General features: G+C 45.0%; 1 protein-coding gene across 3 annotated transcripts in view; it reads left to right on the top strand.

Moving 5' to 3' along the window:
- acap3a (ArfGAP with coiled-coil, ankyrin repeat and PH domains 3a) overlaps positions 1-16,809 on the top strand; it is a 52,819-nt gene that overhangs the window by 30,618 nt on the left and 5,392 nt on the right. For 2 of the 3 annotated variants that reach the window (XM_046396736.1, XM_046396738.1), the window contains exons 5-24: positions 2,093-2,151; positions 2,517-2,700; positions 4,085-4,129; positions 4,234-4,329; positions 4,834-4,908; positions 6,256-6,267; positions 9,736-9,848; positions 10,417-10,468; positions 10,858-10,958; positions 11,660-11,771; positions 11,892-12,100; positions 13,649-13,718; positions 14,131-14,225; positions 14,339-14,556; positions 15,163-15,252; positions 15,435-15,533; positions 15,648-15,874; positions 15,956-16,065; positions 16,297-16,407; positions 16,521-16,582. In XM_046396736.1, the coding sequence (XP_046252692.1) occupies positions 2,093-2,151; positions 2,517-2,700; positions 4,085-4,129; positions 4,234-4,329; positions 4,834-4,908; positions 6,256-6,267; positions 9,736-9,848; positions 10,417-10,468; positions 10,858-10,958; positions 11,660-11,771; positions 11,892-12,100; positions 13,649-13,718; positions 14,131-14,225; positions 14,339-14,556; positions 15,163-15,252; positions 15,435-15,533; positions 15,648-15,874; positions 15,956-16,065; positions 16,297-16,407; positions 16,521-16,582 (2,140 nt within the window). The remainder of the gene's footprint in view (positions 1-2,092; positions 2,152-2,516; positions 2,701-4,084; positions 4,130-4,233; positions 4,330-4,833; positions 4,909-6,255; positions 6,268-9,735; positions 9,849-10,416; positions 10,469-10,857; positions 10,959-11,659; positions 11,772-11,891; positions 12,101-13,648; positions 13,719-14,130; positions 14,226-14,338; positions 14,557-15,162; positions 15,253-15,434; positions 15,534-15,647; positions 15,875-15,955; positions 16,066-16,296; positions 16,408-16,520; positions 16,583-16,809) is intronic. The other variant, XM_046396737.1, reaches the window with a different exon arrangement.

Genomic DNA, 16,809 nt, shown 5'->3' with positions numbered 1-16,809 from the left:
CTGTTCTTCTGTTTAAAAACGTGATGTTATATCCAGTCGAATGTAGTTTGGAGTGAACACAAGTGATCGGAGTGTCACTGGTTTGATCCCCCCCCATTAGCTGGCTGATGTGCCCTTGTGCAAGGCATTTAATCCCCAATTTCGCTCCCCGGGTGCCTGACATGGCAGTCCACTGCTCCTGCGTGTTTCATTGCTTGTAATTTGCTGGGTGCTTGTGTGTTCTACTAAGGATGGGTTAAATGCAGAGGACAAATTCAGTGTGTGTGTGTATGTAACAATATATATACTGCCAATGAAGCCGTTCTTGATTCTTGATGTCTTCTCGATATGAAACTGGTCTCGATCGTTAACTCAGAGACAGGAGAGCCATGAATGACCAAGTTGACGCAATGTTTCTTTTCACGTATTGTTTACCTTTATGCGTTGAGTTGTTAATCCTGCCCTCATCTCTTTGAGTCAGGCTAGTTCACATCCCAGAGAGGCAACCTGTGGCATCTCGCCCAATTAAAGTAGGGTGTCAGCTTGCCACAAAGCAGCTCAGGAATGCTACAGGCTGCGCTACCCCCAGAGTCACGGAGTCTCGCAGCAGTTTTCCTGCCACCGCTCACGCACACAAACACGAAGTGTGCTTGTTGACTCGACTGCTTTTAGAGGTTGTGGTTTATGCTGAGCCTCTGTCCGCCTCAGTCCTGTTTGCACTGTGCCCGACATCATCTTCCACCCAAGTGTTTGTGGCTGCTTCCCTGCTGGTTCTGAGTCCTCGCGTGTTTGCGGGAGCCCTCGAGGACACAAAGCCTCGCTTCTCACTTATGCTTTTCTGAGAGCTTGTTAAACTGCAGCCGGGGAAACAGACTGACCACACACTCTGATCTGCAGTCAAACTGAATGGTGTTTGAAGTCCTCAAAAGCACTTTATTGAAGGTTGTCCCGCCTGTTGATGTGCTGCTGGCGAGCTGGATGAAACGGCATCTGGTGCAGTGTTGGATTAATTCCTTTGACTCATTGATCACATACAGTCGATGGTTAATGATGTGCGGATTCATGAAGCGAACAGTATGATAGGACTGCTTTGTTGTTCTCAGTCTCACACTTTAATTGGAACCAGTGAGATTATAGAGCAATAAAAGGGACCCTTAACCCACCATCAAAACAAACACGTCTCTATTAGAAGGGATGGCGACAATACCACAGAACTGACCACTTCCATCTCAACCACATTGTTTTAAGTCCTGTAATCCCTGATTTAAAACACCCTTAAATCTAGTTTTACAAGGCCTTTCAAACTCAAGTCTTCTAATCCACACACACACAGTTGTACATCCAATTATTCAGACAGGATGAGGAAGCAAACCCTTTAACCAATCTAGCTGCTCAGTTGTGGTTGATAGCACATGAGCGCTGACGATTTGTCTGAGTGGGTTTGCACTGGATGCAGTCTCTGCAGTGGCACATTGTACCAAAAGCCTCCTCTCCTTCCTCCCTCTCTGCCCGAGTGACCTATTTAGCAGCAGCAGCAGCAGCAGCAGCATGGCAGGAGTAATCACAGACGATGTGCTCAGACGGAGAAAGAGAGAAGGAGGGATCTTGAATGTAAAACACCCAACCAGAGGCAGTGTGTTATTGTGTTAGAGCGGGTGTAGAGTGAATCAAAGTGACATTCCTCCGCCATTCACTCCAACAGGCAGTAAAAGCTTTTTTTGCATCAGTTGCAGCCACTGTGTGGAAAAAGCTGTGCTTTGTCGCCACCTGTTGGTTAGAATGCACTTTAGGTGCTTTGACAGAAGTGTGCTGTTGTTTTCCCTTTAAATGTCTTATTGAGAAAAGGCAAAATTCACGAGGTTGTGCAGATGACATGAATTATTTTTCCTTTTTTTGTGCTGTATTGGTTTAACAGTAATAAGAAAATGTTAGAAGGAGCTACATGTTTCTTTGTAATGCTAAAAGAAGAAAAATACCAGCTGATTTAACTGTGTACAACTTCAAATCTTCCCCACGTCAAAGTGGGTCTCTCTCCAAAGGGTCACATGATCAATCTGAGGCATTGTGAGATGATTATATAGAAATGCTAATATCCTCTTTTCATGTGTTTCAGATCCTGTTTGATCAAGCTCAGCGGTCTGTGAAGCAGCAGTTGCACAACTTTGTAAAAGAGTGAGTAAACCTGCGATTCAGCCAGGGGTACCTGCAGAACTTTATAGACGTATAAAATATTCAGCACAAGTGGAAAAAGTCTATAACCTTTAAAGAGCAGATGTACTCCTGTTACCCCTGAAAACCTTTTTGGTGATTTTAAATATTAAACCTATTGCTGCCCTTTTGCAGCCCAAATATGTTGTCACAGACGTATCATGAACAGCGCAGCTGAAGTAGGTTACCTGTGACCTCATATCGACTCTGTGGCATCTCTAAATGTCCAAAGTCTGTAATTCTGCTCCTAAACTGTAGTTTGCTTGTGATCCACTGTGAAGATGCTTCACTGATGTCTCACTAGACGTTCACTCCTCTGTTTCTGCCAGGGATGTTCGGAAGTTCAAGGAGACCAAGAAGCACTTTGACAGAGTGCGTGAGGATATGGAAATAGCACAGGTGAAGAACGCTCAGGCGCCGAGGAACAAGCCTCATGAGGTTGAAGAAGCCGCAGGCACGCTCAGCATCACTCGCAAGTGCTTCCGACACCTCGCTCTTGACTACGTTCTGCAGGTCAGGTTTGCTTCATTTGTGTGTTTGTGAGACGTGTTTTTGTTTCCATTTGACTGAGAGGAAACAGCGTGACGTTTGTGGCAAACTGTGTCAGTTGGGTGACAATATTACTTAGTAAAAAATGTGGATGTTTGGATGTTCAAATATTTTCGCTTGCACAATTGAGGAGCGACCACGACGCAGCCCTTTAGCCTGCAGCGATGTCTCTGTCCGTCCTTCTTCCTGTGTGACACATTCTCCCGTCTGTTCATAGGCTGCACGGGTTTGTGTTGCCCATAAGTTGCAGCCTTCTGCACATGACTGCTCCCGGGAACAAAGATCACACTGAATATTGTGATCGATGTGATGGCCGTGCCCTCTTTTCCATTCTTGGTTTTGTCTGCTGGCTGCTCTCAGACATCTTACCCCTTTTCAGTCCTAAGTGAAAGTGTCTCGAGGCAATAAAGGTCAGAGCTGTAGGGAGATGTGCTGTATGTACCAGCGACCTCTTAAATGTAGCACAAAATGTCATTAAGGTTTGCGTCGGTTGAGATATACAATAGAAAGGGTTCAGTCCAGGACGTGCTGTAGGGACCGTGTTTGCTGTGACAGGGTGTTGAGTTTTTCACTCATCTTCTGCTCACACATGTTGTGGTTTGTCTTGTCAGAGTTTGCTCAAGTAAAAGTTAATGGTATCACAGTTGGATAAAGGAAGTTAACGTCCACTAGAGGGAGTTAACCATATAGACAAAAGTATTCGGATTCCTGACCATTATACCAGTAGGGACTTTAATGGCATCGCATTTCAAGTACATAGACATTAATATGGAGTTGGCCCCCCTGATAACAGCTTCTGTGAAGGCTTTCCACAAGATTTTGAAATGTTTCTGTGGGAATTTTTGCTCACTCATGCAGTAGAGCATTTGTGAGGTCAGACACTGATGTTGGACCAAAAGGCCTGGCTCACAATCTCCGTTCCAGTTCATCCCAAAGGTGTTGGATGGGGTTGAGGTCAGGGCTCTGTGTGGGCCAGTCAAGTTCTTCCACACCAAACTCATCCAACCATGTCTTTATGGAGCTTTGCTTTGTGCACTGGGGCACAGTCATGCTGGAATAGAAAAGGGCCTTCAACAAACTGTTACCACAATGTTGGAAGCATAGCATTGTCCAAAATGTCTTGGTGTGCTGAAGCATTGAGATTTCCCTTCACTGGAAGTCAGGGGCCGAGCCCAAACCCTGAAAAACAGGCCCATACCACACCTGAGTTCCACAGTAAAGAGGTGCGCCTGAATTCTTTGTCCATATAGTGGATCTCATTAGCCTGTAGCTGTTAGTTAATCAGTACCCCAGACAACCTGATGTTCATTTAGCTGTTGCTAGAACACGTCTGTCTTTTACTCTGCAGATCAACGTTCTCCAGGCAAAGAAGAAGTTTGAGATCCTTGATGCTGTGAGTGAATGCAGTCACACATGTAAAACATATTCCACTTACAAACCATCAGCTGCATATTCACTTCATAACGTTAATCCATCAACTGCCTCTGTGTCTCCCAGATGCTGTCGTTCATGCACGCCCAGTACTCGCTGTTCCAGCAGGGCTACAACCTGCTGGATGAGATCGACCCGTACATGAAGAAACTGGCTGCTGAGGTGAGCAAAGCGTCTTTATCACCACTCAGGGTGTTGCTCCATCAGCTGAGCTGTGTCATTTCCCCAGACACGCTGTCTGCACTGGAACTGGTTCAGTCTTGTTCTGAAGTGTTGACAAGAGGCAGCTGCGTATCACCAGAGTTTTCACTTGGTGATGGATGACGCATGTGATATGTTTCGAACTGTGATTTCATTTTGAATACATTGTAGAGAAATAAAAAGCTTCCTCTCTGCATGCGATGAAAAGGCTCTGTCACAGTTGAAACTGATATTTCACCCACAAGTGTTACTGTGCGCTAACTGTTTGTCGCAGCAGGTTGTCTGCTGCAGGACCGCTGAATCGATGCTTCATTACAAAACATTGACCCCAACGTGTCAGTGGAGGTTTAGCCTCTGCTGCAGTCAGCTTCTCTGAATACTGTTTGTGTTACGTTTCACAGGCTGTACCTTTTTTCAGACAACTGAACTTGTTTTTCCTTCTTGTCTGTGTGGCCTGACTTTCAGCTGGATCAGCTGGTGATTGATTCAGCCATGGAGAAGAGGGAAATGGAGCATAAACATGCAACCATACAGCAGAGGGTGAGTTCATATGGTTTTCAGGTTGACCAAATAAAAAATTACAAGCATTATTAAAATATGCAGGATATCTGCAGGCCCAAACAGTGGAGCAAAAAATGCTTAGTTGAAGGGTAATTGTTAGCACAACTTCTGCCTGTCAGGAGCCTCTTCTGCATTTTTTTTGTCAGTTTATGGACTCTCAGTTCAAAAGCACAAACCTTCTCATGTTCGCTTGTTTCTTTTGATATTTTGGTTTGGTTTTGGTTTTGACCCAAAGAATCTTCTTTTTGACTGTGAGCTTGGCAGGTGGATACTGAGCTGTTCAGGGTGTGAATGCGCTCACATCTCACCTCCAGGATCCAGTCTGCCACTTGGCCCAGTGCATCTGTTGTGACTGGGGAGGGATTAGACCTGGGGCAGCTGGGAAGAGTTTGATTAATCCCTCTAACAAAGTCCTGGCGTTGATTTAAGCATTAAATCAGGTGGAATTAAATGATTTTAAGAGCTTATTAATCCTACTGTTGTCTGCTATGGATGGTCAACACATTGCCTGCAATATGTGCTGATGTATGAGCAGGAGCCTCGCTGTGCTCGTAGTCCAGTGAAGTGCTGACTTTGTGCTTTGTTGGCCGTTTTTTTAGCCACATGACTGTCATGTCTCCGTGGATGTCGGACTCAGGTGGTCAGTTTGGCCAACGACTTTGATGCAGACCAAAATATTTACATGTATCTGGTGCCACTGTGAGCATGTTAGCATTTAGCTCAAATCACAGTAACTGATCAATAGTGATTGTGTTGTAACTGCTGTGTCTGTCCATCATTTTGCCATTTTTATCCACTTCCCAAAGACTGCATGAATATACTGTATACCTGCTGCTCAAATAATGCAATCCATAAATGTAGGATGCACCATCGTGCCATTTAATAATTCAGAAGGCCTTCTTTTGGCTGGTCCGGTGTCTGGCTCCTCGGTCCCCAGGATCAGTGACCATCTGTCAGACCGCTTGGCTCAGCGTTCTCCCTCCAGGCGCTGTGGTCTGTGCTGTGGACCGAGCCACAGGGAAGGGCTGGGTCACATGTGGGGCCAGTTATTGATCTGTTTTTGCCAGAGTGGTTAGACACTGAAGCTTCGTGCACCATTCATCACCAAGGGACATGCACTGTAGGAGTATATTCAGTAAGGCTGTTGCCTCATTAAAAACTGGTATCGCGGTCGGCGGGTGGGTGGGTTGTTTGTTGATGATCTGAGGTGTACTGATCCTGAAAGATTATTGTATTTATCAACACCGTAACTGGTCTGCTGGTTCTAATGCTGTATTTTCTTTTCTCCTGCCTTTATGCTCCCTGTGCCACCATCTCCTCCTCCAGACCCTGTTGCAGGTGAGTCTTCCTTCATTTGTTGTCACAACAGAACTTTCAATTTTGCTCAAACCTTTGGTTTAGTGTGCGGGGAGGGTGCAGCGTAGCCCACTGTGTTTTGTGCAGAACATGAACAAACCCTTTTGATGTTTTCTTGGCGCTGGAGCCAGACTCTCGAAGCCTTGAGGGCAAGCTGAAGTGCATCCTGAATCATTTATACAAAACAATTAGAAACGCTGAACTCAGTGTGAGTGGCCTGTATAGAAACTGTTAATCACGTCAGATAACTGTTGCATGCTAAAATAAATAATAGCGCCGACCACTGACTCAAAAATGAGTCAGCGTCTTCTGTTTTTGCTTTGTCGTGTTGTTTCTCTTCCCGCCATATGATATCACATTTCAGTGTATTTTGTATTTCCTTTGCTCTCCACTGCTTCCGGAACAACGCGGCCTATTTTGTTAAAGAGATTCTTTTCTTTTCTTCTTTTTTTTTTCTTGGTTCTCTTCTTCCTCATCACATGTGCAATAAGCCTTGTGTAAACTCACACAGGACAAAGGGGGGCCGCGGCCCTCATTCAGTACAAGCAAGAAGCAGGAAAACAGAAAGGGAGTTAAAGTGCTCCAACCGTGGACTCTCACTGTAGCTGGCTGGGCACATGGTGCAGAGAAAGCATCTAAATGCCAGAGCCATTCATTTTTAACGGCACATTTAATGGAGAAGTCCTGTTCGAGGCGCTCGGCTCCACCTGCTATTCCATATTTCTAGGTTTACATCACCAGCACAGCTCTACATGCTGCTCCAGTGCATCACTGGATTTATTTTTATTCCAGAAGGATGTTGTAGTAGTTAGACAACAACACTGCGAATCAACAAAGCTTAGAAACCGACCCACTCAGATGTTAATGTACAGTATATATATTTGACATAACTAAGTGTGTATATGAATCTCCTCATCTTCAGCCTCCATTTTGCATCATTAAACAAGTCCGGGAACGTCAGGTTCCTGAGGATTCTGAGACAGCCTTATTTCCAACATGGATCTGTGTTGGACTGTGATAAAGTCATTCTGAACTCCTCTGCCTCAGCTCCCTTCTGTCCCCGTGTCTGTCCCGTGTCTACTTGTCCCCAGAGTTATACATATTGTACATATTGTAACTGATCGCCACAGTTGTGTCTGTTGTAGCAGTTTCCTTCATACTGGTACAATAAATCAGTCACAGAAGACACAGTGGACTATTTCTTGTCTCTCATGAGGTGTCTCATGAGGGGATTGTACTTGAAAAGACGTCTGGGATGCCAGGCTTTTATAGTCTTGTAGTGAAGCTGAGTAGGTGTGTTGAGGTTAGCTGAAGCAGATGTCATATCAAGAGATAAAAGCTTGAGGACTTTAGTCATAATGAGACACAGAAGGATCCTGCAGAGGATAAACAAACAGACTGTAATCAGTGTTACCAACTGGACTCACCATTTGGCGTTAGAGTTTTGCAGCACAGCCTGCAGGCCGACCTGCACGCAGCAGCAGCAGCAGGTGGATGAAACCATCAGGACATATTGTCTGCTGCTCTGCAAGAAATGACTTATTTGCTCCAAATATTTGGAAGTCTCCATTTCCGCTGCTTGTTCAATAATTCACAGATGTTCAGCTTCTGCCTGTGTGACGTTTCATCATTAAAAATAGATGGTCTTTGTTGTGGGCTTGAGAGAGAGATTGCAGAGTACCACGCAGTGCACATCTTGTTCAGTGTTGCCTCTCATGTTTGCGATGTTGCATTCAAAAAAAGTCTCCTCATCTAACAGCCGAAGGTAAGTCGTATCGATTTCTCACAGGTTCAATATTAGCATTGCAGGGATTTCATTTCTAAGCAGAGTTACTGTCAGCGTAGATGGTAAATCAAGCCCTAAGTAGTGTTTGTTTGGTGATCTGGGCAGGTTGCCAGATAGGTTCCCTGTGGGGCTGAATCTCCCCCTTCTGCAGCAGGGGAGGTGTGTTTAGGGTTCAGACCGACATGCTGAAGTGTCAAAGCAGCCTGCTTGTCTTTGGGTTAAGAGTAGCTACAGTACTGCGTAGTGTAGTCCGCTATTCTTCCACAGCACCCTGCCACGGATACATTGGCAGCTGTATGGTAATTAGTCCTAATCCGGAGGCTCACAGTGCAGCAGGCAGGTGGCTGAAGTGGAGGGCACACATGTCAGTGCTGGAATTAACAACACACTGAAGGGCAGCCGCACAGTGTTAGCCTCCACTGTGAGAGCGAAGATGCTTCTGCTCTGAGATTTACAGGAGCCTGCCTGTTTATGATACTTTTTTAAAGGTTTTTGCCTTTTTTTTTGCTCTTTTTGATGTTTCTGGAACACACGAAACGGTTGAAAATGAAGATCTTTTGCCGGTGGGACCGCAGTTTGGTGGGTTGGTTTGCTTTACGTTTGGCTGTTTGTTACTTACTCTGACTTTGTGATTATTTTGTGTGAGTTAGTTCTGGTGTAACAGTAGTTTGTAGAGGTCTCTTTATTAGTTCAAGTCGTTTCACTTTGTAAATTTGATGTCCGATGAAGATCCGTGACTGAATGATGTCTCTCATGTGTGCTAGAATTCAAGTTAAAGTGGTGATGTGGAGAGAAGTGACTTGTTCTATTCTTCAAACATGCAGTACGTAGTTAAGAGTTTGCTGGGAGCTGCTGCACATGCAAGCACTGTTATGAAAGAGGAGTTAATGGAGCTCAGTTTTTATTTGGGTCACTCCAGCCAGACACTTTTGGGTACGTTTTTTATGTTTGGCACATCTCTTTGCATTTGAAGTGTGCAGCCTCAGTTGAATCTTGTGGGAAGTCTCAGTTTGGTCTTTTCTAAGGGCTGCATGCGTGCAACGTTGAAATTAGATTTTGGTTAAGTTAATATTCTGCCCCTATTACACATTGCATTTCTTCCAAAATGGAGCTTATTATTAGTCTCAGGACATTGTGAGTCATTCTTCTTTTGGTCCTTCCTAAACCTCTGCAGTTTATGAGCGACTCTGCCCTCACGCCTACCTCTCCTCTGTCCCACTTGCTGATGGCTGCATTAAAGTGCTTGATGCCATGTTGTAAGCAATGAAAAGGTTGGAGGCTAATTTCACATGAATCACTCCCTGTTTATGTAATAATTTGCGTCATCTGTTGCGTTATGAGATGCACCAGTGTGTGCCACACAGGAAGATGGCATGCAACTCCTATGCATACATGGACCAACACGTGACTGTTTCCACACGATCGCACTGTATATGATGATTCTGTCGGTTACTGGACTCCATGCAGTGCATCGTGCACATCGAATGCTAGTGATAATCCAGGAACAGCACACATGCAGCCGCTACAGACAAGGAACAAGTGTTTTGATTCCTGTTTGACAATTAAAAGGTTAGAATGACATCCTGCCGGCGAGCAGCTGGTCTGTTAACCTTTTGTTTGACGGCCAGGGTTAATCTTGCGTCTGTCATTCTCTTCTCTTTCAGGATTTTTCATATGATGACTCTAAGGTGGAGTTTAATGTGGATGCTCCGAATGGTGTGGTGATGGAGGGCTACTTGTTCAAGAGGGCCAGCAACGCCTTTAAGACCTGGAACAGGTAAGTGAGACACTTTCAAAGGTGCCAGTCTGTGTTTAGGCTCAAAACACAGGGCTCAAGCTGTAGCCCACAGCTAACTGACTGACTGACCCCATGGCAACGTCATACTTCCTGTTGACCAAGGGTCTGGGGGTACAGCTTACATCAGTAATACAAGTCTGTGGAATACATAAAAATTGAAGAGAATATCATGGTGTATAGCTTAATGCTGTGTGACATAATATGAATAAAAATGTGTAGTATTCCTTTAGCAGATGATTACTGTGCGTGCTCCGTCCTGGCAGCTTTGTCTCAGTCCCTCTGTGGCAGGTTCAGGGGGTCGGTGTGGCTGTTAGGTGAAGCGGCATAAGAAATTCATATCACATGTTCACGATGTGCTGTTGCCAGGAGCAAAACCCATTTAACACGATGCTTTTACCCGTCCTCGATCACCACTATCCGCTGTGGATTCACCTTTGCATGCTGACCCTTTAGCACTGAGAGGATATCCATCCATGATATGATAAATGTATTTATGTCCCATTCTCTCCATCTCTCTCTCTCTCTCTCTCTCTCTCTCTCTCTATAGGCGCTGGTTCTCCATACAGAACAGCCAGCTGGTCTATCAGAAAAAGCTCAAGGCAAGTCAGTCCACATATCTTTGAGCTATCAGCTTTCCCTCGGGTAAAGTGAGCTCTAAGAGGTTAAGTGCACTTTAATGGTGGGGGACGTTGAATGTTTGTTTTTTACCGTTATGGTGATCTTTACTGAAATGCATCATCGCTCACCCGTTGCATGTTTGCGAGTCAAGAGGTCTCTGCTGATATCTGAGCACTCAATCTGGAGCCGACTCAGTGGTTTTTCAGTCATTTTCAATTCTCTGTTTGACACCAGCTTGTGTAAATATCTGATGGTCGGGAAGCGTCCAGCCGGCAGCGAAAATGTCTTATCAAGGAGGAGCAGCTGTTTCAGATTTGCATTTGGGGCTGTTGATAAGCAGAGAAATGAGAAGTTGCTTGTGTGTTAGCAGGATTCACTGACCGTGGTGGTGGAAGACCTCCGGCTATGCTCTGTTAAACCATGTGAGGACATCGAGAGGAGGTTCTGCTTTGAGGTCGTCTCTCCCTCCAAGTAAGACCTCACTATTGGTTGGATTACCGTGTCATTTGGCTCAGATATTCATGTTTCCCGGAGGGTTAATTGTGACACCTTTGGTGCTCTCTTCACTCTCCATCCAGTGTCGTCATCAGCTCAAAAGTCCAGTACTTAAGTTTACATCTAATTATATGCAAAACTAATGGCGTGTCCATCAGACTCAGCTGTAGCAAATGTTGGCGTGGCTAACACATGTAACACGAATGTTAACATGACTCCCTGCAGAATTTTTTGAAAAAATACAGAAACCAAAACATTTTCTGATTACTCTTCTGATCATTTCTTTAAAATGTTGATATAAATATGCTGTCACAATAAATTAAGATGGTGAACACTCACTTCATTGTGAGCATGTTAGCAGGCTAACATTAGCATTTAGCTCAAATCAACGCCGTGCCTAAGTAGAGCCTCACAGAGCAGCTGTAGATTGTTAGAGTTATGTTTTGTCTTTTTAACTGTACTTAAATCATTCTCTTATGCTAATACAGCACAGTTCTGTAGTGAATCATGGTTGTAGTCATTCTGTTGTTGTCACATAAATTGGCAAATACGTAAACCTTAGGAATATGTGTTGGAAAACTTCCTTTTTATATTCCATGGTAGTTTAGTGCTAGATTATGCACGTCTGTACAGAAAGCCCATAATGATGTGTTAATCCTACTTTGACTGTTTTACAGGAGCTGCATGCTTCAGGCTGAGTCTGAGAAGCTGAGACAAGCATGGATTCAGGCAGTTCAAGCTAGCATTGCCTCAGCCTACAGAGAGAGCCCTGACACATACTACATCGAGGTAAGTCCCGGGGTCAAGAGGCCAATACAGAGAGCCCGTCTGACTCTGTCCAACAAGAGAAAATATCCTAATGAATGGCTTTTGTGTGTGTGTGTGTGTGTGTGTTTGTTTCACATTTAGCATCTGGACAGAACAGCTTCCCCGTCCACCAGCAGCATTGATTCGGCCAGTGAGCCGCGGGAGCGCAGCGTCCGAGGGGAGACCATCCTGCAGAGGATCCAGTGTCTACCGGGGAACGAGCAGTGCTGCGACTGTGGCCAGTCCGACCCTCGCTGGGCCTCAATCAACCTGGGAATCCTGCTGTGTATCGAGTGCTCAGGCATCCACAGGTAGAGTCCAAAAAAACAAAAGTCAACCAGAGCAAAATTTTTACAAAGTTATTTTAGTCTGTTATTTGTAATTTGTGTGTTTAAAGTCTTATTTCCTAAAACAAGTGGAAAAACATCTGCCAGTGCAGTGAGATGAAATATCAGCTGGTTTTGAGTTTTCATGAGTTTTTATGAGTTTCACTGAGGGGCAACAGTTCCATAATTTATCTTCTTTTAAGATTCTCACAAGTACATTTTACTCATTATGCTATGCTCGTCAACTTCTTTCTAAAGTCTTATACTCAGAAATGTGTTTACAGGTCCCCTGAAGTACTACAGTATATGTAGAAAAAAATGACTAAGACTTTCAAAAACTTAAGTGTTCAGGTGTTGGCTGAAGTCACACTTGTGTACGTTGCGTATTGGACCGAGATCTGTATCCATACGAGTTGTGATCACACAAAATCCTGCGTTAAACTCAGCGCTACTCTGCAGCAGGCAAATCGATAAACGGTCTTGTGGTGTCAAACCTGATTCTTCACAGGGGAGCTCAGACATTAAAGTTAACAGTAAATGAAGCACATTTTTGAGTGGAGGAGGCCTTTAAAGTAACAGATGAGATGACGTCTTCCACTGCTGCCATGTGCCGGATGGGTGCTGGCACTGAGGACAGGACGGGGTGCCAGCTGTCTGTCTTTGGCCTTCCCATGTGCTGTTAAAGGCACTGAGCACAGTCCGCCACACGCGCTGCTGTAGGGATTAAAGCACAAGTTAATTGCTTATTGGATTTGACTGAGAGTTTTCAGTGAGTGTGGTGAGACGCACACACACACACACAGTGAACAAACCACTGAGTAACTTACCTCAGTGTCAGATCCTGCATGCTGAATATGTTGTAATGCTGATGAACGACGGTATCGTGCTCCACATAAGCACATCCTCTCATCATCCAGATCAATGCACTGCGCTCATGTTCTGTTACATCACACTGTTGCATCATTGGTTAGTTTTCAAGCTCCCACTGGGGGGAAGAATATTCCCCCAGGAGTTGTGTGTGTGTGTGTGTGTGTGTGTGTGCTGTTTTTAAGTTATAATTATCACACTGCTTATGTAATCCCAAACCCCATCCCTGTTTGTGAGTGTGTGCTCCCACCTGTTGAATATTCATGTTCCCTTTTGGGTCTCGTCCTCTCACAGTGAGATCAGATGACTTTTTGTCACAATGCGGGCCGACAAAGGGGAGAAGCACAGTTTCACTGCTGCCCGGATACCAGACGGCTTCATTGCTGGAATTTAGCGATTTGCACGACATTAGGAGGGGCTCCTCTCATTTCCCTCAGGATAACACCGTGTAACACACTGTGATTTTTAGTTCAACTGCTCCAACCAGGCCACCATACAGCAGCAAAGTGTGTGATTCGTTTGTAAAGCTTCCTGTTGCCTGTCAAAAGAATATAAACTACTGTGATCGTCTCGCGTTGGCCACCGTCTGTTAACAGCCTGATAGTTATAACAAAGATAAAGACGTAAACAGCATATCTTTAAAACCTAAACATGATTGTGTTGCAGGAGTCTCGGAGTTCACTGTTCGAAGGTTCGCTCACTCACGCTGGACTCATGGGAACCCGAATTATTAAAGGTACAGTTTGTCTCAGCTGCGTCCTGAGGAATAAGATGAGAATGAGCCAGTTATAACTGAAAGAGCCACTGGTTATATTAATAGGATTTATATGAAGCTACGGGCAGGAGGCGGTTAGCTTAGCTTAGCATACAGACTGAAAGCAGGGTGAAACAGCTAGTCTGGCTCTGTAAAAGGTAAAAATTTAAGAGAATTAAACAAATAAGATATAACTTACGCACTAATGCTAACTGTCCTCTGGCTTTGGCTTCATCTTTAGATGGCAGGTATGAGAGTGGTATCGATCTTCTCGTCTAAATCTCAATCAATAAAAACACAAATACCCATTTTTCCCACAATGTTGTAATATTCCTCTAAGTTCAGTTTTGTTGCGGCGATTATTGATGTCATGTCTCCTGTCTTTGCCCTTTAGTTAATGTGTGAGCTTGGAAACAGTGTCATCAACCACATCTATGAAGGCTCATACCAAGAACAGGGTCTAAAGAAACCATTACCATCCAGTTCAAGGTAGGAATCCAGACAATAGAACTGAACTACACAAATGTGATCTCATATGTTTGGTAAATCTGTTACTTGTGAACCCTGAAAGTCTGTAATATATGTTGTGTGGTCCCTCACAGACAGGAGAAGGAGGCTTGGATTAAGGCAAAGTACGTAGAGAAGAAATTCCTGAAGAAGCTGGGCTCCACAGAGATACTCATCAACGGAGAGAGGAAGTCAGAGCGGCGGTGGAGCGTGAAGAAGTGCCGGAGACACAACAGTGCTACCGCGGTATCAAAAACACGGCGAAGGTACCGACAAGACCCGGGAAGCACCTCCCCTTCTACCCTCTCCGCAGGTACGTCAGTCCATCTAGGAGGTTGTTTGTGCCATGTGAGTCAAATTAAAGTTGTGTTGTCAGTTATATCAGAATCATAATCAGTATTGTCTTTATTGCCAAGTGAAACGGTTTCACATTGCTAGGAATTTGTCTTAGTGATTGGTGCAAACATAAAACATAAGAACGAGTAACATATAATAATAGAATAAAATAAGATAAAATAGAATAAAGTAAAACAAAATAAGATAAAGGCAAATAAATATGGTTCTGGAGGTAGTACAAGAGTGAGGTGTAGTACAGAGTGGAAGTACTGCAAGTAAGTGAAGTAAACAAATGGTCAGCAGGTGGATCGTGACATGAGCATCGGACAGTGACTGTACTGAAGTAACTAAAGTATATGGGCACAGATTAGCGAAACTGTAAATAAGTAAAAACACAGCGCATCTTACAGAACCTTCACGCTGCATGTTGGTGGGGAGCAGCTGTCTGATTTTGATGTGACTTGAATGTAACATTAATACATGTGAGGCACAAATTGGGACCAGGCCGATGGTTTAACAAATGTCAACGTGTTCATATAAAGTTTCCTGTGCTGGTGTTCTCACTTCTCTGTTTGTCTCACAGCAGCTGCAAAGTTCAGACGAGAATCCCTCTTCTGTCCCGATGAGCTGGACTCTCTCTTCTCCTACTTTGACACAGGATCTGGGCCTCGAAGTAAGCCGCTCACTATTTTGACAGTCTGGTCCAAAGCTACCGGCCATTTATTCACTGTTCACAGGCCTTACGTACTCGGCCTTACTCAGACTGTGGATCAGATTCTTCAGTCTTGTGTTTGCACTTGAAAGAGACAGAAAGAGACAGCAGTAACTAATGTGTCCATGTTGTGGCGTCTCCCGGTCCGGCAGGCCTGAGCAGTGACAGCGGGTTGGGAGGCAGCACAGATGGCAGCACAGACATCCTGGTGTTTGGCTCAGTGGTGGACAGCGTCACCGAGGGTGAGTCCAGAGGACAAATGTCAAACAGATGGTCCCTGGATAGTGTGTGCCGTGTACCTTGAGCGCAAAACAGTACATGTGACCTAAGTTGCGTACTTCTTACCCCGCCCTCAGAGTGTGAGGTGTCAGAGGACTCGAGCGGTGAAGCTGAGCTGGAGGCTGAGCCTGAGACGTCGGACCCAGAGGACATGAGGGACCTGCATCCCGGAGCGCTGCTCTACAAGGCCTCCAAAGCCCGCAACCTGCCCGTCATGGCTGAAGCCCTAGCCCACGGGGCGGATGTCAACTTAGTCAACGACGAGGACGAGGGAAAGACGCCGCTCATACAGGCTGTGATTGGGGTGAGTCCGTCGACTACAAGGTGGCAGAAATTTCATAGATAGTAAGCATCATCAGCACCGGTGTCGTTTTTTTTACTTTAGGGTTCGTTGATCGCCTGCGAGTTCCTGCTCCAAAACGCTGCTGACGTCAACCAAAGAGACGTGAGAGGGAGGGGCCCCCTGCATCACGCCACGTATCTGGGACACACGGGGTGAGTCAGGAGGCGCAACTTAGCTGTTCACTCCAGTAATGTTAATGTTTTTGTGCAGTTACGGGAGTTTGATGAATCTGACAAACCTCACAAGAGAGGAGGATGGGATGATGTTTTTGCAGTATTTAAGTCACAGTGGTTGTACCGTTTGTCTCGTCTCGGTGAGATGGACGTATGCAGCAATGACAATCTGATTTGCTGAGACTAATCTTCATTTCTCTTGTATTTCAGGCAGGTTTGTTTATTTCTGAAAAGAGGAGCTACACAGAATGACGAGGATGAGGATGGCCAGGACCCTCTGAGTATAGCTGTGCAGCAAGCCAATGCAGATATAGTCACGCTGTATGTTAATTAATACTCACACATTTCCCATCAAGTTGTTTTTAATTCTCCAGTTTGCATTAGTTTTTAACACTCGGCTCCTCTTCTCTCCCGTCGTTCCTTCTCTCCTTCAGGCTGCGTCTGGCCAGGATGAATGAGGAGATGCGGGAGTCTGAGGGACCCTTCGGACAACCAGGTCAATACCCAGCCAGCAGCCCCACTGAGCAGCAGTATAAGAAATGCATTCAGGAGTTTATCTGTCTAAATATAGCAGAGTGTTAGAATCAAGTTCAGTCGGGTTAAACTACAGTGTAAAACCAGTGCAGGGGGTGCCAGGAGACAGAAGATTGACTGAGATGGTCTTGTGCTTCATGCTTGTTTCCTCCAATTGTTTTCTCTAAAGAGGGACTTTTCAGCACCAGA

Source organism: Scatophagus argus, chromosome 8 (genome assembly GCF_020382885.2).
Source record: "Scatophagus argus isolate fScaArg1 chromosome 8, fScaArg1.pri, whole genome shotgun sequence".
Classification (NCBI taxonomy): Eukaryota; Metazoa; Chordata; class Actinopteri; family Scatophagidae; genus Scatophagus; species Scatophagus argus.
The sequence above is the reverse complement of the archived record's forward strand: the minus strand, read 5'-3'. Positions and strand labels throughout refer to the sequence as shown.